Genomic DNA, 19,545 nt, shown 5'->3' on the forward strand with positions numbered 1-19,545 from the left:
ATCCTGGCTGCTCCTTCTTCCAAGACAGATGTGTTAGTCTCCTGTTCCCACGGGAGTCAAGACTGATGCATGGTGAGCCTACGGTGGTGTAGTGGTTACACGCCGGGAGCAGCAGGTGACCCTTCACGGGCCACCTCGCAGGAGAAAGACGTGTTTCTACTCCCGATTTCGGAAACTCACAGGGGCTGTTCCACCCTGTCCCATGGGGTCACTATGCATGTTCTCCCAGAAGAACACCATATATTCAATATTCCTCGGGCTCCTCCTTCGCGGTCCAGCCTGCGCATGCACGGGCAACGAGAGCGATCACCACTCTGTCGGTCAGGTGTGCTTTCGCTTTCCGAGTGACATCTTTATTTTTAGTGCTTGTGAAAGGTCTCTGGCGGCCAAGTTTCCCGATGCTGTTGGGTCATTAGATTTGATTTCCCAACTGCTGCGGCTGTGGCCGAGTCAACATGCAATCCCTGACCTTTTTCCATCTTTGATGCGTCCACCCGCGGCTTGCTCAAGGGCCCGGCTGCGAAGGCGTCTCTTTTCAGTGAAGGTGTCTCTTTCATGTGGAGGTGTGACCCAGAGCTTGCCGGCTTTCTTGTCCTGTGGGGATCTGCACGTTGCCGTGATGCTGGAAGCTAAGCCACCAGTGTTTCAAGTGCCAGCAGGGTCACCCATGGGGGCAGGCTTAGCTGAGCTTCCAGACTAAGAAAGACTGGGAAGAGGGGCCTGGTGACCTACTTCTGGGAAAAAGAAGTGTCCTGTGCAAACTTTGTGGATAGCAGGGACTTAGCGAGGGGCCAGCCAGCCGAACCTCGGATCCGTGAGGAGACTCCTTCATTTGGATGTACCCGTTCTTCTTTGTTAGATGACACTGGGGTAGCTCCAACAGCGATGCCACACACAAGAGAACCAGTGCCCGCCCGTTCGCCATCCTCAACTGTCCTTGTGTCTGGGCCTTTCTTCTTAGGGCTGAGCCCCAGGCTCCTCAGCTTTCCCGACAACTTGTCCAGCTTCCACACGCAGAAACGATGGAAAATGCCGGAGTTTTGGCCAGGCACACTCTTGGCCTCTAAGCAACATCTCGACTGCCTGGATGTCTTTACAGGTACATGATGCGGGGGGCGGGCAGGGTGGCGAGAACTGCCCCAGAGGTAGGTGGGGTGTCACTTGGTGCTGGGCAGGTCCTGAGCCAAGGGGACAGTTGAGGGGTCCCCTGAGCAGAAGTGGGGTCTGGACAGTCAGTGCCTTAAGGGAGTGGTGACGGGGTGGGGGGTGGTGTGAGTGAGACAGCAGGGAGACCAGATTTGTGCATCATTTGCATGCTAGGTGAAGATCATTTGCATGCTACGTGCAGAGCACCCCCTTCCTCCGGAGGTTGGCTCAGATGACCCTGGGGTGTCTGTAAGGCAGATTCTACAGCCCCAGAGGCATACAGGCAGCCCCCACCCACCCACTGAGGTTAGTGGGTGCAGCAGGGGAGGGGGGTGGGCTCATGCTCACACTCGTGCAGGGTCAGGGAGAGAGGGGCACCTGTCTGGGGTCAGCCCCGCAATAAGGGGGTGCCCGCCGCAGCACGGCCTTGCTGCCCCCTGGAGCATAAGCGGAATTCACCCAGGAGTGGGAACGGTCAATGGCCTGGAGACACAGGGGTGAGGGGTGAAGTCCTCAGACCAGACGGGAAGGTGCCCACAATATACCACCAAGCATCGGTCACTCACGGGCCGCCGCCACCACCCTGGGAGTGCCCGTGTACGTCCGTGCACAGGGCACAGGCATAACCGCATTTGCTACGCCAAGCATGCGGCTGCCCTCTTACACCGTGCACCCAGCACCCGCCACCCACTCTGGGGGGGCCACCGGGCAGAGGGGATGGCGTGCAGTCACAGCCCCCACCCGTGACAACCCCCCTGTCCAGCATGGGTGTACACTGTCGTCACTGACAGGAGGCTGCATCCTGTCTCTCCCGAGGCTCTGTCCCTGGGGAGACCCCTCGCCCTACCTTGTTGGCCAGGATGCGGGAGACCTCATCATCCACGGAGCTGGGGACGCCCGCCAGGTCGGGGTTACTGCTGCTGATGCTCTTTGAGCGGGCGAGACAGAGGCTGGTGGGGTGGCCAGGGCTCCGGGCCAGCGTGGCGGACTGCACAGTCACGGCAGGGGCCCCTGGGGAGGAAAGGACCCAGTCAACCATAGCCCACAGGGCCCGGAGGAGCCCCAGCCCCTTCGAAGCTGGCTGCCTCTGGGGAAGTCACTGTCCCCGAGCCTCCAGCTTCCTCGTCTGCAACGCGGGCAGGAGGATGGCTGCGGCCTCCCAGGGATGTGGAGGCTGAGGGCCGGAGGACAGGGGCTGGCACGCAGTCCCTAGCCAGAGAGGTGAATGGTCATTATTGATTACTTAACAAACGAAACGGAATGCCAGCTTTACTGAGAGGTCACTGTGTGTCGAGCGGCTGTGTGTGGGTACGATGTCATTGAAGGAGCCCTGGTGGTTCTGGTGGTGGTTTTCATGTTGGGCTGCGATCCGCGTGGTTGGCAGTTCGAAACCAAGCAGCAGCTCCGAGGGAGAAAGGCTGGGTTTCCTACTCCCGGAAGCAGGCCATCGTGGAAACCCACCAGGAGTGGCCGGGAGTTTGGTTTTTGGTTGTATGGTAGGTTCTGTGTTGGGTTGCTAGCCACGAGGCTGGCAGTTCAAAACCACCAGCCGCTCCGTGGCGTAGTGGTCACCCGCTGGGCGGTCAGGGCTCTCCCTGCAGAGTCACCGTCCAGCCTCAGAACCACCAGGGCCCATTCCACCCCGCTTGATACGGCCGCTATGAGCTGGAGTCGCCTCGATGGCAGTGAGTTTGTGTTTTGGGGGTGCAGTGGGCTAGGTGCTCAGCTGCTAACCGAAAGGTGGGTGGGTAGTTCAAGCCCACCCGCTGCTCCTCTTGAGAAAGATGAGGCCTGCCTGCCGCTCCTGAGTCACAGCCTGGCGACCCTGTAGATGGACATGACCCCACACTGACATGCAGGGGTGGCCAGGGGCTGGAAGGGACTGCCCTCTGACTGGTAGGTGGGAGAGAGATGAAGCTTTTGACTCTTGTAAAGACCTACAGTCTCAGAATCCCACAGGGGCAGGTCTACTTGGGCCCAGGGGGCCCACTAAACATCAGCATCAACTCCATGGCGATGAGGGGAGACAGCGGGGTGGAGACGTGACTGGTACCATTAGCTCCATTTTCCAGAGGAGGAAGCACAAACCCAGCACTTGCCCAGAGTTGAGGGGGGGTGGGAAGAGTTGGGATTTAAATCCAGGCAGCACCCCCCACCACCACCACTGGAGCCCTTGCTTCAAGCCGCCTAAGATGCTTGCTGACTGGCTAAGCAGTCTGTCAGTCAAAGGCAGAACCCCTGCTGTTACTGGGTACAGGCGGGGTTGGTTCCGGCCCATAGCGACCACAAGCACAACCGAATAAAACACAGCCCGGTCCTGCGCCGTCCTCACAATGGCTCCTTTGCCTGAGCTCACGGATGCTGCCACTGCGTCCATCCACTGTCGAGGGCCTTCCCCTCCACGTGTACCAAACACGATGCCCTTCTCCAGGGACTTGTCTCATGTCCAAAGAATGTGAGGCCGAGCCTCGCCGTCCCTGCCTCTCAGGAGCACCCTAGCCACACTTCTCCCAAGACAGGCCGGCTTGCTCTCTCAGCAGCCCCCGGTCCTCTCAGGATTCTTCTCCGTCTTCCTTCTTCAGTGGCCAACTTCCCACACAGATGAGGCAACCGGAAATGCCACGGCTCGGGTCAGGCGCACCTCAGTCCTCAAGGTAACGAACCTCCTTGCTGTTCAATACGTGAAAGAGGTCTCGTGCAGCAGATTTACCTACTGCAGCACGTCTTCCGCTCTCTGGACGCCGGCTTCGTGAGCAGAGACCCGAACAAGGCAAAGACCCTTATCAGTTTCAACCTTCGCTCCGTTTATCGTAACGTCACTGATGGGGCCAGTTGTAAGGATTTTGGTCTTCTCTCCTCCCGAGTCATAATCCATCGAAAAAGCAGGCCAAGCTTTGGATTGGAACAACGCAAGACCCATGCAGCCTCAGGGCCTTTGCACGTGCTATTTCCATTGCTTGGGCTCTTCTCCCAGATAGTTCCTGCTGCTCGACTCCCCTCTCCACCCGGCTCCCACCAACACTTACCGCCCAGGGGCTCGGCGCCAGGCAAGCGGAAGGCGTAGTGGATGTAGGCTGCCAGTAGTGGGCAGTGCCCACGGGGATCCTGGGCCGTCTCCAGGCTCCGGTGGACAAGGCTGACTACGTGTACCATGGCTTCAAAGGCGCCACGGCCCAGGTTCACTGCTGGGCAGAGCGGGGCTTGAGTTCTGGGGTCGGAGGTCCCCTGCCTCCCCAACCCATCTCCCGGAGGAAGAGACACTGGGCCTGCTCTGGGGAAACTGAGACCAGGGGGAACCTGGGAAGTCGCTCAAGATCGGGGGCCAGAGGGGATGCTTTCCAGATAGGGAAACCGAGGGCCGGGCGGCTCACCTATCTGGCCACCAATGATGGGTGGCCGCACAACCAGGTGCACCAGCCTGTCCAGCACGTGGTGGGAGAAGGCGACAAGGGGCTCCGGGCTGGCGAAGCGCAGTGTGGCCAGGCTGGCCCGCAGCTCCTGCTCCACGGTCCCCTCGCTCAGGACCGCGTCCTTGAGCCGGAACGGGAAGGTCCCCTCCTCCAGGACGTGCACCAGAGTGAAGAACTTGTCCAGGTGGGGGTCCTGAGGGAGGGCTGGGGTGAGCGGGGCCGGAGACGCCGCCAGAGGCACCCCCTGCCAATGAGCAGGCCTGACCAGGGGCCAGTGGCGGGAAAGGTGGGAAGAGGCGAGGGCTCGGGACAAAGGGGCCAGGCCACATGGGAAAGCACAAGGCCCCAGCTGAGGTGGTGGCGGCTGGCACGGCTCCCCCCACCACCCACCCCCCCCTGCCTCGCCCCGAGTCAGCAGCTCCCCTGAGGGTGCAGGCTAGGCTGACCAGCCATGTCCTCGGCCAGCAGCCAGGCTCCCCTGCCAACGGGAACTGTTGCCCAATCTCGGGGCAGCTGAGGAGGGGAGCAGGGCAGGGCTCTTAGGTCCCCACCCCAGCCTGTACCTGGGGATGCACGGAGGACACAGCCGTGAGCTCCACACTGAACACGCCTTTGTGGCCATCTACCCAGCGCATGCCTGGCAGTGCCACCTGTGGGAAGGGAGGAACCAAATGGGCACCGGCCTGTCCCTCCCACACTGGTCACACCACAGGCCCCAGCCATTGCAACATGGGCAGCCAGGGGGTGGCCAGCCTGGGGTGCCGTCCAGAGGGGCGGACGGGTACTCATGGGGTTCCTGGGGGGGTTAGGAGGCCGGAGGTAAGTGGGGTGGAGTAGGGGGAAGGGCAGTGAGCACCTTCATGGATGCAGAACGTGCAGAGGGGCCAACGAGGGCAGGCTAGTTAGGGGACAGGAAGGAAAGGGGTGACGAGGTAGGCAGGACCCCAGAAACCCTGAGCGAGGCACCAGGATTCGAGCGGCATGACACCCCCTCCCCTGCCACCCCTGGCAGGCTGTGCTGATGGACAGGCCTCAGGCAGGAGCCCTGTGGATGGGGAACTGGGGCGCATAGTGGGGGTGCATGGAGAGTTGAGAGCAGGTCCTGGGCACCTACGTCGGGTGTGAGCACCGAGTAGCTGGCTGGGGGCCGGTCCACAGACACAGGCAGGCAGAAGGGGCCGGTCCTCAAGCGGCCATGCTGTAGTAGCGGTATCCACTGGGAGGAAGGAGGTGGGGGGCTGGGTGAGGGGTCAATCCAGGCTGGGCAGGGCTGAGAGGGCTGGGTGGGGTCAGCTCAGGGGCGGGGCTGGGCAGGGATCAGCTTGGGATGAGAGAAGGCTGGTGGGGGGCTGGGTGAGGGGTCAATCCAGGCTGGGCAGGGCTGAGAGGGCTGTGTGGGGTCAGCTCTGGGGGGGCCTGGGCAGGCACGCACTGTGAAGCCCACTGGCGTCTCCAGGGCCGTGCCCGGCCGTGGCTGGCAGCTGATGTGGTAGAAGGTGAACAGCAGGTGGTGATTATCGGTCATGCAGGCTGGAAGTCGCAGCTTGAACTCCTCGTAAAACTCTGGGGACCTGGCCGGGCAGGGTGGGGTGAGGTGGGGTGAGTGGGCGGGTTCTGCTGGGGCCTGGGACCCCCGAGCTCACTCCCAAACCTCCCACACAGGTGTGCGGCACCTCCGCTCCTGGCCTCAGGTCTCCCCATTTGTACCCCTGGGGTCAGGTCTCCCCATTTGTGGCCCCGCTCCCTGCCTGCCATCAGCCTGGGGCCCACGCACTTGCTGTGGTAGACCACTGGCGTAAAGGCCTCGCGGACGAACTCACTGCAGTTGGACTTGCCGAAGATCACCTGGCGCGGGGGACGGGGAAGCTGCGTGAGGGGCCCGCCTGGGCTGGTCCACCCCTGCCCGCCCCACCCGGGCACAGCACTGACCGGCAGGGCCTGTCCGGGGTCCTCGCCTGTCATGTACTGCACGCGCACAGTGAGGTTACGCACGGAGCCCTGGCGGCTGCTGAAGTTGAGGCTGTGTGGGTACACGTAGAGCAGGTTCCTGGGGGGGGGGGGGGGCAGGGTCAGAGGGCACTCAGGGCCTGGGCCACCAGCCTGGCCTGTGACCCAGAGTTGGGGGGATGGGGAGTATGGTCACAGACGCCCCGAGATCAACATGTCTGAAATGGTTCAAAGAAGATCTAATTTTGCTCTGTAAACTTTCACCCAGGCCACAAAGGACAACACACACATACACACACACACACACACACACACACACACGATGGAAAGTAGAGGGCCAGGCAGCTGGGGCATGGAGGGCCAGGACACGTGACTGGCCAAGGCTGGGGCAGACGAGCCCCCAGGGAGGACAGACAGATGGGGACATGAGGGCTCTGATGGGGGACAGAGGGCAGGGACAGATGGCGCCCGGGGATGTGGAATGGGGTGGCCTGTGATGTCAGCATTCACCAGGGCCAGGTTCAGGGGCTGTGTCTTGCCTGTCCTGGTGGGGGAAGAGGGGAGCAGCTGGAGGCAGAACCCTGTGCCCCACTCAGGGTAAATCTATAGCAGGTTCAAACACCGGCCCCGCCCGCCCCTTACCACGGGGATGGGGGCAAAAGACAAGACAGTTCCGTCCAACACTTTGGCGGTGGCAACTATCATGAAATGAGCTCCCCACAGCTGACAGAGCCCCCTACTTTACAGATGGGGAAACAGGGCCTGGTCCCTGAGTCCTGGAGACAGTTGGGGGAGGGGGGGCGGTGAGTCTCAGCCACCTGTATCCGCTTCCCTCGGCTGATGAGCCAAACAGGGGCCCAGGCAGCACTGACTCTGAGGGTTAGAATGGCTCAGGGCCAACAGCGGGTGCTTGTCACAGTGGGGAAGCTGTCCCCCTCGCCCCCCCCCACAAGTGTAGGTTTGAGGCTGGACGCTTCTCTGCCCCGTGGGGGCCCTGGGCAGCGTGATCCCTGCGTGGGCGGAAACTCGCCTGACGCAACGCTGGTGCAACTGCCAGACCCTTGCACAACTGGGCGCCGGGCCGGGCGGGTTAACCATTGACCCGGGTTTATGGGCATAAAAGGTGGCGGCAGCACTGCACCCAGACCCTCAGCCATGGCCACCCTCGCTCTGTGCCTGCTGTGGACCCTGGCGACAGCGGCCCGGCCTCTCCCAGCAGCCCCCACGGGGAGCCCAGAGCCAGCCCAGCAGGAGGAGCTAACCTTGCTCTTCCACGGTGCCCTGCAGCTGGGCCAGGCCCTCAACGGCGTGTACAGGGCCACGGAGGCACGGCTGGAGGAGGCCAGGCACAGCCTGGGCCTCTACAGCCAGGCGCTGGGGCTCCTGGGCCAGGAGGTCCATCAGGGCCAGGCTACCGCCCAGGAGCTCCATACTGGCCTCATGAAGATTCAGGTGGGCACTGTGTGGTGGGTAGGAGTGTGGTGGAGCTGACTGGCTTGGGTGACCCCCACCCCCATGCTGCTGTGCCCAGGGCTGAGGGGGCTCCTGGGCCGTGGGACAGTCACTGGTAAAGGCGGCAACGCTCTGGGCACACAGGGAGAGCAAAGCCAGCCATGTGCCTGACGTGCCCGTCTGTTGAGCAGGAGGAGGACAACACCCTGCACCTGCAGGCGGAAGCCATGGAGCAGGTGCTGAGGGACGTGGCCCAGAAGCAGCAGGAGCTACGGGGTCGCGTGCAAGAGCTGGAACTCCGGTTGCGTGGTGCCTGGCTGGGCCGTGCCCGGCATGAATTTGAGGCCCTGAAGGTAAGGAGCTTCCCAGACCTGGGGGTGTGGAGACCTAGACTCCTGGCCAGAACTTGCCAGGAAACACCCCCGCCCCCACTGTAAGTCAGCCTCTCAGGCTCCACGGCCGCCACCCCGTGCCTCAGTTTCCCCATTTGCAAATACAGACAGAAACGGATGTCCCTGAGCACACAGCCCAGGAGGCCCGAGGGAAATACTCAGCAGGGGCAGGATACACAGCAGGGGCCAACCCACTGGGCACCCAGCCCTGATCACATCATCCTTCTGGGCCCCCATGAGGAGAGAGGTCTATTTGGCTCGCATTTCACAGATAGGGCCACAGAGGGCTGGTGACTTGCTGGGTGGGGTGGAGGATGGGGCCAAGGTGGGGTGGGAGCTGAAGCCTCAGTGGTGAGGTGGCTGAGTGCCCTGCTGCTGACGGGGAAGGTCAACGGTTCAGACTGACTTGAGGGCTGCAGGCGGGTTTGGATTTATCTGGTCGGGGTGGCGGGGGCCCAAGACGAGGGAGGCAAGGTGGCCCAGCTAAGGTTCCTGCCCGCCCGTCCCTGCAGGTGCTTGTTAATGAGCAGAGTTACATCGTGTGGACCCTCCATGGCCATGTGCAGCGGCAGAAGAGGGAGATGGAGGCCCAGCAGCAAAGGCTGCGGCAGATCCAGGAGCGGTGAGCCTGGGGGACACACGGGGGGCTGCTTCCTGGGGGAGCACTGCCTTGGGGGGCTGCCTAGGTGAATAGTATTGCTTAAGGGTGGGTGCCTGGGCTTTCTGAGAAGCACTACCTGGTGGGCTGCCCTAAGGGGGGCACCTGGTGGCTATTTGAGGAACATCTCCTAAGGGGGGCTCTTTGAGAAGTACTGCCTGGGGGGGTAGGCTGGAGGAGTGCTTGGGGGGGCTATCTGAGGAATCTGCTGGTGGGCTGTCTGGGCATGGGGGCACTGCATGCGGAGGCTGCCTGTGAGGGTATGGAGTGGAGGGGGGCTGGGTGCATAGGGTGGCTAGACAGGGTGCGGGTGGAGGCCAGGCCTGGCTGACCCACCTCTCCCTCCCCAGACTCCACATGGCGGCGCTCCCAGCCTGAACCCCCCACCGGGACGGAACTGAGGACCAGACACGTCACAGGCAGGATGTCTCCTGGGCTCACACAGCTCCTTGCAGGGAGGCGCTGCCCACCCGCTGGGGTTGGCCAGGGTGCCAGGCACAGGGCCCCCGCCCCGCTTCCAGCCACGGAGAGAGGAAGTAGATAGGACGAGGCAGAGGATACAGCCCGCGGGGAGAGGTGGAGGAAGGACATGAGCCCCTAAGTGACCGCACAAACTCATTAAAGCAGAGCATTGGCGTTGGCCTGGCTGTGTCTGTCTGTGTCAGTGTCTGGAGAGAGGGGCCACCCCCAGCTTGGGGCCTGGCTCAGGGCTGTACCTGTAGCTGGTGTGGGGGGCGTAGACCTCACGGGCAGGGAACTCCAGCATCTCCTTGGTGGGCCGGCCTCGGGGGTCTGGGTAGGGCTTGACGTGCAGCAGCTCGGGGGAGAGGCAGAAGTGGGGGCTCTCGGGGGCCGGGGAGATGTCGATCTTGAGCTGGGCTGAGGTGGGGGAACAGTCAGTTGGACCCTGGGATGTGAGGCCTCATGACTGGAACCCCTCTTCCCTGGGCTGCAAGGTCAGGGCTCTTGCCTTCCCACAATGCACTTTGGGGCTCCCTCCCTGATTCTGGCCATCGTTCTTGCTTCTCTCCCCCTTGTCCCAAGTGTGACCAGCTCTGCCCTGGCGACCTGCCCAGGCTCCCCCGCTACCACCATTTCACCCCTTCTCTGTCTCCGCCTCTGCTGAGCCCTGCTTGCTCACCACAAGGTCACCAGTTCAAAAGCACCAGCCACTCCGTGGGAGAAAGATGAGGCTTTCTACCCCCATGAAGCTTTACAGTCTCAGAAATCCACAGGGGCGGCTTCTTCCTTGCTCTGTGGGGTCGCTGTGAGCCAGAATGGACTCGGGCACAGTGAGATTGGTTTTTGACTTTCTGTCATTAAAAGAGCCTTGGAGGCTCCGTGGATTGTGAACTGGGCTGCTTACCACCAAGTCGGTAGTTCGAAACCACCAGCTGCTCCGCAGAAGACAGAGGAGGCTGTTTGCTTTCGGAAAGATTTCCAGGCTCAGAAATCCACATGGGGCAGGTCTATTCTGCCTATGGGGTCGCTATGAGTCGGAATCGACTCGATGGCTGTGAGTTTGCGTTCTTTCTGTCTCTGCTACTGTTCCTGCTTGTCTGTCATCCTGAGAGCCCCCCATTCCGTCATGGTCACCAGTAGGTTCCTTGAACCTAGGGCACACAGTGAGTGCTGGGTGTGTGTGTGGAGCAATGCTAGAATTTTGAGCGTGCACGCACCGGTCACGGGCCGCAGGCGCCGCAGCAGGGAGGACGGGCGCCGCATGTCCGCCAGGAACTTAAAGAGGTCCTCATCACTGAGCCGCTCCGCCTCCTGCAATGAGCAGGCCCCATGAGCCAGGGCCAAGAGCTGGGAAGTGGGTGCCCATGTGCCCCCAGCCCCCTGTCCCACGGGCCATGTCACCTGTTTAAAGAAGTTGGTCACTGTTAGGGTAGCCGGGCGGAAGCTGGAGAAGCTGCAGGCATCGTCACCGACACTCGTTCGGTCCTGGGGCCCCCGGCGGCGGCGGTCACTCCAGGCGGGTCGGCGCTCTAGGGGGACAGGGTCAGAGAACGGCAGATGAGAGACAGACTGGAGCCCCCTGAAAATCCAATCCACAGCCTAGAGTAGATTTGGACTCCTAGCACCTTATCGGGCAGAGTAGAACTGCTCACTGGGATTCCCTGGGCTGTAAATCTTTACTGGAGCCGACAGCCTCCTCTTTCTCCTGAGGAGAGGCTGGTGGGATTCCAACTGGTGACCTGGCGGTTAGTAAACCGAACTTGCAACCTGTTATGCTACGAGGGCCAAACCCGGAGAAAACCCAGTGCCATCGAGTTGATTCCAACTCATAGCCACCCTACAAGGTTTTCGGAGCCTGTAAACCTTTACAGGGACAGACAGACCGCCTCACCTTTCACTCCACAACTCCATGCCTGGAGGGAAAGAGAGCCCTGGAGACCCTTGGTTTGTACCGAGGACGGCCACCAGAGGGCAGTCCTTCCCCTGTCCCAGTTGCCAGCTAGGTCCTATGGCACCTGAGGAGCCTTGGTGCCAAAGGGAAGGTCAATGGTTGGAAACCACCAGCCACTCCGTGGGAGAAACACAAGGCTCTCTACTCCTGCAATGAGGTGCAGTCTTGGGTACCCACAGGGGAAGTTCTGCCCTGTCCTACAGAGTGGTGACGAGTCGGAATGAGTTTAGTTTGGAGGGCAACTGAAGGCCCCGGGCCATGCCAATGGCAAACATGGTCAGCGCGAACGAAAGGTTGCTAATTCAAGTTCAAGTTCAAGTAGAAGCAGCTCAGAAGAAAGGCCTGCTTCTCGACTTCGGATACATCAGTCCCTCTGACAACTCTCAGGGGGTCACCAGGGGTGAGTTGGCTCGTGGTTCAGCCTCCCCAGCTGCCCGCCCGCCTCCTCACCTCCCTCGGAGTCCGAGTCCCGGTCCGACTGCCCAGCGCTGCTCACGATGTTGGCCAGGTGCACGGCCGTCCAGGCAAAGGGCATGCGGTAGCGGCCCAGGCGGGTGCAGAACTGCTCGGCGGCCAGGCGCAGCTTCTCCAGCTTCTCCCTGTTCTGTGGGGACACAGACGCCCGCCCGCTGGGCAGCTCGGCACCTGCGTGGCGGGAGGCGCCACCACCCGCCAGGGCCAGACCACCCCACCAGGCCCCACCCCCATGCTCACCTTGGCTGTGTCCGCCTCCTTCAGCACCATGTAGGGCTCGCAGCACTCGCTGATGTCACCCTGCTGCAGCACCTTCTCCAGCTGTGGGCAGGCAGTCCAGTTGGGGATCTTTCTCCCAGGCTGCACCCACCCCACCCCACCCCACCCCTGGGCGCCCCAACCCCCAGCCGGCACCTTGATAACCAAGAAGATGTCGGGCGAGGGGTAGGTCACAGAGAAGATGGCAGAGCGGGCCAGGGTGGAGATGGCCGGGTGGGTGCTGTGGGCTCGAAGCAGCGCCTTGGTGGAGTCCGAGTTCAGGTCGAAGTAGAAGTTCTCTGAGATCTGTGGGCGGGGTGAGGGTGGGGGCAGCTGGGCCACCAGTCCCAGGAAGCCCACCGCCTGGCAAGGATGAGGACCTCACCCCTCTGACTCACAGAGACCCTATAGGCTTCGGAGGCTGTAAATCTTTCTCCATGGGGCAGGGGCTGGTGGTTTCACCTTGATCTGAGTGGCCCACAGGACTCAGTGAGGATGAGGAAGGGAGGGGGCCATGGGGGGGCTCCTACCTTCTTTTTCTCCCGCATGTCATACAGGGCCAAGATCCCGAAGATGGGCTCAATTTCGATCTCAAACCTGGGGGCATTGAGGGGTGGAGGGGGCAGACTGGCACAGGTCCTCCCTAACCCCTCATCCCGCCTCCGACAGCCCACCCTCCACAGACTCCATCGGTGGCCTCAGCCCAGCTCTGGTGACTCCCACTGGGCCACGACCTTTGCAAAAGAGGACAGTGAGAAATCCCGACTGAGTAACTCACACGGGGTGCCTGCCCTCCCCCAGCCCCTGTTCAGCTGGCACGGTGGCAGCTTAGGCATGACAACCGATGACCACCCCCGCTGGCCTGAGTGGCCAGCATGACCATGGGTCTGTGGTGTTCTGCCTTGCTGCGCCCCCTGCTGTCCAGAGAACAAACTCCTGCATGCCTGGCCCCTCTTTCCCCTCACTTCAGGAGAGGTTCCTCTTCAAATCTTAGCTCACACCCCCCCCCCCCCACACACACACACACACACTCTCTGGGAAGCTGTCCCACCCTTTCCCACCAGGAGTCAGGAGCCTCCTCTGCGCCCCGACCCCTAACCCCCCAGGGCATCCTCCATTACATGTTGCATGCCCTGTCCACTGTACGTGCTCAGCACGTGTTTGTTGGACGGGCCAGAGTCAATTCCCACCCCTCGGGCTTGGGGCAGGAGGCCCACCTGGGCCCCCCGCCAGGCTGGAGCCTCCCTTTCCTGCCCCCAGCTGCTTAGCTGCCTGCCGGCAGGAACTCAGGGTGGGGAGGAGCAGGACCAGGCTGGGGTCCAAGTCCACATCCTGTTCAGCTCTGTTCCCATGCACTCTGGCTGTCTCCTGGGGGCTGCCATGGAGGGGGCCTCGGGCGGCTGGAAGCCAGGCATGGGTTCACCAGTGCCCCCTCCCCACAGGCCCCATGCAGTGGATTCTCAAGACACAGCCAGGCCAGCACTCACATCGTGGCTGGGGGGCTTGTGGAGTCGTGGGTTCCCAGGTGCTGGGGCATCAGTTTCCCCACCCACACCCAGGTCACAGAGCTGTGGTGAGGTGTCCACAAGCTGGCAGAGGTCAGCACTGAACCATCGAGGAGGGGAGTGGGGGTGCAGCTTCCCCCCAGTAAAGCCCACACACAGGAGTCCCGGGTCTCCCACACTCACTTGAGTGACAGACACTTGACCAGGATCCTCTGTCCAAAGTGTTCTCGGGGTGGCTCGGGGCGGCTGCAGCGTTCCACCGCCTCATCCTGCCAAGGGCCAGTGGAGGCTGTTAGGAACACCCTCCCCCAAGGGTCTGGGATGCCCCCCACTGCCCGCACCCCACCTCAAGCCTGGCTTAACTCCGTTTGGCGTCCCCACCTCTGAGCACCCCCAGGGGCTGCTCCTTGGAAGGCCCTTTCTACTCCTTCTAAGACCTGCTGTCATCCAGGTCATAGCTTAGCTGGTGCTTCCTCCAGGAAGCCTTCCCTGACTCCTCAGGCCCAGATGGGCACCTTTTCCGGGCGCTCAAAGCACCCTGGACCCGACTATCATAGCACTGCTACGTTGGGGGGGGGGTGTCAGGGAGGAGTCTCTGTGAGGGCGGAGGCAGGGACTGTGTAGTTCACACTGCACCCAGATAGGTGGCTAAGTACCGAGGCATACAGCAGGCCTCTACTAACATGTGGTAAACAGAAACAGATGTAAACAAAAGGCATTCAACAAATGGTGATTTGCCATCTGTAAGAGATACCGTCCCCAAACCCCAAACTCACTGCCACTGAGTTGATTCTGACTCGCAGGGTCTCTGTAAGACAAGGCAGAAGTGCCACTGAGTCCGTAACTCTTTATGGGACTAGAAAGTCTCATTTTCCTTCAACTTGCCTCTGGTTGGCCCCAAACTACTCACCTTTCCATTAGCAGCCTGGTACGATCATCGTTTCCCTGACCCAGGGGTACAATGGATCGCAGACAGGGGAATGAGTGGTTGGGTGAGTATGGGTCCGAAGGCCCTTGTGAATCTGCAGGCACCCACCTCGTCGGGCGCAGGGTAGAGAGCAAGCAGGGCGCCGCACCGGTGCTGCCGCCGCAGGGCCTCGTTGCGCCGGTCCACGTCCTCTGGGGCCGCGCGCTCCAGCAGGGAAGGCAGCAGCGAGTCGGCTGCCAGGTTCCTCAGGTCGAAGATGCCCGAGGCACTGCTGCTTCGAGGTGTATCATCCGGGAAGCTTGAGCAACGCCGGGGATCTTCCTGCCGGAGAGAACGTGCAAGCTCTGAGCACCAATGGAGGGGTCCCTGCGGAACCCCTTTCCTAGAGACTTGTCTGGGTACCACCTACTCCTACCCCCACTTGTGAATCAGAACGTGTCTTCGATCGGCCCCAGGGATTGGCTCCAAGGAAAGAACATGCCTGAGCTGGGCCAATGAGGGGCTTCCCTGGGACTTTGCTCACGGTTGCCAGGGAAGGAGAGAATTCTACCCCCTGGTGCTGCCCTGACCCAGTCCTCTGCCTGACTCTTCAAACTCAGCTACAGCCAGAGCCTGGAACCCTGGTTCAAATCCTTGCGTGGCACTGTGACCCTGAATCTCTGACCCCCAACTCTAAGGACCTCAGTTTCCCATCTGTCAAATCATCTAGAAATGACAACAGTTATTGCTGGTGTGCAGTAGGTACCCACTAAGTGTTGGTGGACAAAATATAGGCTTAAGACCCAGCAGCCCAGGGAAGGTCTTCCAATAATCTTGCTGTACCTCAGTTTCTCTCTCTGAAAAATGAGTGGAATCATTCTGCTTCACACATATAGAGTATTCAGTAAGCACTTAACAAATGCCTACAACTCTGGCCCTTAGCAGCTCTGATGGCCTGGTGGGTTATACACTGAGCTGTGCTAACCACAGGGTTAGCAGTTCCAACCCACCAGCCGGGTAAAAAAAAAGATGAGGTGGTATTCACCTTTAAAGATTTACAACAGAAAGATTCACAGCCTCGGAAACCCGGGGGCTGTTCTACCCCATCCAGATGAGTCAGCAACAGTGCACGATGGTGATTACCCTTAACTTTTCGATCCTGGGGTAAATATAAGTCCTTCCACATGTGACCAAGAGCTGGCTAGGAACCCACACATGCACCCCTGAGGTGACCGCCACCAAGGTGCTCTCACCGAATCCTCCGGTCCAGCCTTCTCGTCCCCAAGAATGTCCTGCTCAAAGACCTGCCGGGTGAGGCCCTTCTGCCGTTCCCGTTGCGTCTCTGGGGTGATGGGGTTGTACGCAGCACTCAGATGCTGGTACCTGGCAGGAGAGAGGGCTGGATGGGAAGTGAGGCTGAGAGCTCCCAATGGTTGACACCCATGCTCCTGCTGAGGCGCACATGAGGCCTACACGACCACCCACGCTCCCGGTGCCCCACCAGAGAACAGCTGTACAGACATCCAAGGCCTGGCCTCTTGGCCCTTCACCCCAATCAGACCCACCTCCTGCGGACGATGAGCCAGTCCTCCGTGTACATCTCCACGGCGGCCCTCACCTGGGCACCCAGCTTTCTGTGGGAAGTAAAGCCAGGGTACCAGAATGGACCCTCCCAACAGCCTGAGAGGTTGGGGCTGGACTGGATGGGGCGAGAGTGGAGGGAGCCCAAAGCCTGATGGGAAAGTCTGTGGCAACAGTGTGTGTGTGGGGTAGTTGGGGGCAATGCACGCACCCCTCCTCGGGGGTCCCAGGCTCCGTGGTCCTGCATTCCCGGGGCTGCAGCACCAGCTCCAGGTCATCCGCCGGGAACTCCACCAGGTCCCGGAGGGGCCCCGGCTCTGCATCTGGGGGCCGGCTCAGGAGCACTTCCTCGAAGTCCAGGGGCTCCATGACCTCAGTCAGAGGGACCTGGGGAGGAACAACGGGACAGGGGGGGGTTGCTGCGAGCCCCTGTAGTCTTGGGGCTGGCACTTGGGGGTCGGCACCAGGTGGGAGTGGAGACCATAGAGGGTGCTGGGGCTGCGGAGGGGCCATGCAGGGCAGGGAGGGGCTGTGGCTGGATCCTCCACCCCCACCCAGGCTCTGGTCCAGCCCCGCCCACCCGCCCGCCAGGCCCTCCAGGCAGGAAGTCACACCCTTGAGCCTGGAGGGCAGGGAACTATGGGTGGAAGGAAAGGCTATGGACTGAGGTGGACCCTCAGACTTGGGGAGGGGGGAGGAACCTACTCCTTCAGCCCAGAGGCCAAGACATCCTCCTCTCCCTCCAGCTGTAGCCCGGATCTCTCCCATCCCCCACACCCAACACCACGCAGGGTGGTCCAGGCTGGAGAAGGCTTAGGCTGGAGCTCCTCCCCCTTGACCACCCATCAGGCTGCCCCCCCACACCCCACAGGAAGCCGCTTCTGAGGGAGGATCCCCCCAACGGGAAACATGGAAGAGGCAGAGTCTTAGGGCCAGGCCAGGGCAGAGGGGAAGCACTCCACCCTTGCAGGGTTTGTGGGGGTGGGCACCCCCCTAAACACATACCCCTAGGGAGCTGCTGCAGCGCCTGCTGGCGTTCGGGGAGCCGCTCCGCTCCCGGGACACCTGCTTCCGCACTTCGGAGGCCACCATCCTGTGGGGGGAGAGGGAGGCAGTGGACAGGAAGCCCAGGGCAGGCCCCAAGAAGATGGGCTTCGGGCTGGCAGTGCTTCTCGGGGGAGGGGCCAGGTTATGGAAAGAAGACACTAAACAGCCCTCTGACCCTCACCAAGCAAGCTGGGCCCCCTCATGCCCCCCAAAATGCACAGAAGGGGAAACTGCATGGGGGGGGGAAGAGCCTTATCAGAGGGCTTACACACACACACACACACACACACACACACACACACACACACACCACCCTTCCTCCAGGCATTCCCAGTCCCCTCCTCCTCTCCACTCCCCCCTCTCACCTCCCAAACCACCCTAGCAGTCTCGGGTCTGCTTCCAGCCCACCAGGATTGGCCCCTGTGCACCCACGAATACTCTCTACCCTGCCCTTTGCTTATGAGGCCCTGGGTAAGTCACTGTAGCCTCAGTTTACCCATCCGTAACCACCCCCCTGACCTCCAGGGGCTGCTGTGTGGCACTGAACACAGGGCCCAGCACACTCAGCTGGCACCCCCACACCCCTATGTGGGAGTGAGGCCGGCCCACAGGGGACAGTGCCTGTGGCCAGCATGGTGGCCGGCAGGGCTGAGAGGGTGAGGCTGCCTGCCACTGAGTGGCCAGACCCACAGGGTAGGGGGCTGCATGCTGGCTCAGGAACTGGAGCAGAGCCAGAGGTGCCCCCCCACCCTCCACGGCCCCCAATTCCTTCAGCTGAGGCTGGAGGTGGCAGGCATCAAGATTCGGGGAAAGGGGGTGCCTCCACTGAATGCCTATGGCAAAGGAAAATTAGCCGGGACACAATAAAGGGGTTTGAAAGAAATCAGGCACCCGTTAGACACCTGTGAGGACGATCCATCGCTGGGCACGCACAGACTAAAGCCACCTGGTTGGACCCACTAGAAACCAGCAACACACTACATGCGAACACATGTAGAACACAGCCACGATGAATAGCCAATACCCTAAGCCCCTCTCTCTCTCTCTCTCTCAATCCCTCTCTCTTTAGCTTCCAGGGCCTCCACTTTCCGGCTGTTTTTCCACGTGGCTTTTCGTCCTCCCTGGAAGCAGAGAACTCTCAGGTGGTCCTTGTGCGCTTTCCAGGGAGAGCGTGTACTGTCTGAGACTGTATTACCAGAAACATCCTCGTTCCTCATGAAAGTTACTTGGTTTACAAAAGGGCTTCTGCCCCGTGAAATCCTTGAGCATCGAGAAGCAGGAACTGGGGAAAACCATCCCAGAAACCTAACAGAAGGGAAGTTAGGAAGAGAGGCTCAGGCGAACTCGCCAGTGAGATTGGGTCCGGAAGAGGGAAGGAACAGCATGTGCAAAGGCCCTGAGGTCGGCTCTGTGCTCTGACCCATCATGGGCGAGCTCTGCACCCAGGAGCGAGGGCTCTCCTGACCCCCACGGGGCCCCAGCACATAATTCTGCCATCCTCACGGAAGCAGACCGCCACGTCTTGCTAGGAATTGACTTGACGGCGACAAGTTTAGTTCGGGAAATCCTGGTAGCACGGAAGTTAAGGGCTTGGCTGGGTGGCTCTCTGGAAGAAAGATGACCACTATGGGGCAGTTCTACCCTGTCCTGTAAGGTCGCTGTGAGCTGGTGGCTACTTAACAGAAGTGGGCTGCGGGGGGGGGGGCGTGTAGAGGGGGGGACTTAAGCACTTGGCTTCCAGGCCAGAGGCTGGTGGCCCAAACCCACCAGAGGTGTGGGCGAAGGCAGGCCTGGCAATCTGTGGCTCGGTCCTGCTAGGCACGCCAGGAGTGGAAATCGTAATGGACCCAGTGGATAGCAGCTGGCCTCGTAATGGAAAGCTGTGCCCACAGACCAGAGGCAGAGGCTGCAGACGCCTGGCTCACAGGCCGGCCCCCAGCGAGGTGGACTGTGGGTGGTCGCCTGGGTGACTGAAGACAGGGTGAGGGAGGGGAGGGCTGGGGCCAACGTTAAGCTTCAGCCTCCCCAGCACAAGCCCCCTCTGCCTGAGGCCTCTGGATTTAAATCCCTATGGGCCAAACAAAACTGGCCCATGACTCTGACCTAATGTTGGGGGGAGGGGTCCCCCAGTGGGAGACACTAGCTTCATTCCTCCTCTGGCCCTGGGTTATGTCAATTTTCTCTTGTCAACAGTCCTTCTGCCAGCTGGAGGGGGGTGGGTGGTCCTGGGACATGGAAAGAGGGGTGAAAATGAGGGCTTTGTCCTCAAATTCCCAGACGCCTCGGGGCCCTTCACCAGCTCTCTGGGCACAGGGACTGAGGGGCTGGCGGACCAAAGAGAGGAAAGACACGGGG

General features: G+C 61.2%; 2 protein-coding genes across 4 annotated transcripts in view; one reads left to right on the forward strand and one right to left on the reverse strand.

The window, feature by feature from the left end:
- Positions 1 to 19,545, reverse strand: part of DOCK6 (dedicator of cytokinesis 6) — a 51,869-nt gene that overhangs the window by 22,699 nt on the left and 9,625 nt on the right. For 2 of the 3 annotated variants that reach the window (XM_075547295.1, XM_075547286.1), the window contains exons 2-23: positions 17,149 to 17,236; positions 16,355 to 16,530; positions 16,128 to 16,196; positions 15,816 to 15,945; positions 14,692 to 14,904; positions 13,839 to 13,924; positions 12,681 to 12,747; positions 12,307 to 12,456; positions 12,133 to 12,213; positions 11,869 to 12,022; positions 10,869 to 10,996; positions 10,685 to 10,778; positions 9,722 to 9,884; positions 6,486 to 6,603; positions 6,331 to 6,401; positions 5,989 to 6,127; positions 5,671 to 5,772; positions 5,120 to 5,206; positions 4,518 to 4,749; positions 4,173 to 4,328; positions 1,994 to 2,157; positions 1,525 to 1,629 (exon numbers count right to left, since the gene is read on the reverse strand). In XM_075547295.1, the coding sequence (XP_075403410.1) occupies positions 1,525 to 1,629; positions 1,994 to 2,157; positions 4,173 to 4,328; positions 4,518 to 4,749; positions 5,120 to 5,206; positions 5,671 to 5,772; positions 5,989 to 6,127; positions 6,331 to 6,401; positions 6,486 to 6,603; positions 9,722 to 9,884; positions 10,685 to 10,778; positions 10,869 to 10,996; positions 11,869 to 12,022; positions 12,133 to 12,213; positions 12,307 to 12,456; positions 12,681 to 12,747; positions 13,839 to 13,924; positions 14,692 to 14,904; positions 15,816 to 15,945; positions 16,128 to 16,196; positions 16,355 to 16,530; positions 17,149 to 17,236 (2,773 nt within the window). The remainder of the gene's footprint in view (positions 1 to 1,524; positions 1,630 to 1,993; positions 2,158 to 4,172; positions 4,329 to 4,517; positions 4,750 to 5,119; positions 5,207 to 5,670; positions 5,773 to 5,988; positions 6,128 to 6,330; positions 6,402 to 6,485; positions 6,604 to 9,721; positions 9,885 to 10,684; positions 10,779 to 10,868; positions 10,997 to 11,868; positions 12,023 to 12,132; positions 12,214 to 12,306; positions 12,457 to 12,680; positions 12,748 to 13,838; positions 13,925 to 14,691; positions 14,905 to 15,815; positions 15,946 to 16,127; positions 16,197 to 16,354; positions 16,531 to 17,148; positions 17,237 to 19,545) is intronic. The other variant, XM_075547302.1, reaches the window with a different exon arrangement.
- ANGPTL8 (angiopoietin like 8) lies at positions 7,621 to 9,603 on the forward strand. The gene is made up of 4 exons (XM_075536469.1): positions 7,621 to 7,955; positions 8,147 to 8,308; positions 8,860 to 8,969; positions 9,356 to 9,603. The coding sequence occupies exons 1-4, from the start codon at positions 7,659 to 7,661 to the stop codon at positions 9,381 to 9,383; spliced, it is 597 nt and encodes a 198-aa protein (XP_075392584.1). The 5' UTR covers positions 7,621 to 7,658; the 3' UTR covers positions 9,384 to 9,603.

Source organism: Tenrec ecaudatus, chromosome 1 (assembly GCF_050624435.1).
Source record: "Tenrec ecaudatus isolate mTenEca1 chromosome 1, mTenEca1.hap1, whole genome shotgun sequence".
NCBI lineage: Eukaryota > Metazoa > Chordata > Mammalia > Afrosoricida > Tenrecidae > Tenrec > Tenrec ecaudatus.

Bases quoted from the DNA above. Each gene is read 5' to 3' on its own strand.
- ANGPTL8 (XM_075536469.1), top strand. From the start codon at position 7,659: ATGGCCACCCTCGCTCTGTGCCTGCTGTGGACCCTGGCGACAGCGGCC. The intron at 7,956-8,146 runs GTGGGCACTGTG...TCTGTTGAGCAG, and splicing joins CTGGCCTCATGAAGATTCAG to GAGGAGGACAACACCCTGCA. The intron at 8,970-9,355 runs GTGAGCCTGGGG...CTCCCTCCCCAG, and splicing joins CTGCGGCAGATCCAGGAGCG to ACTCCACATGGCGGCGCTCC.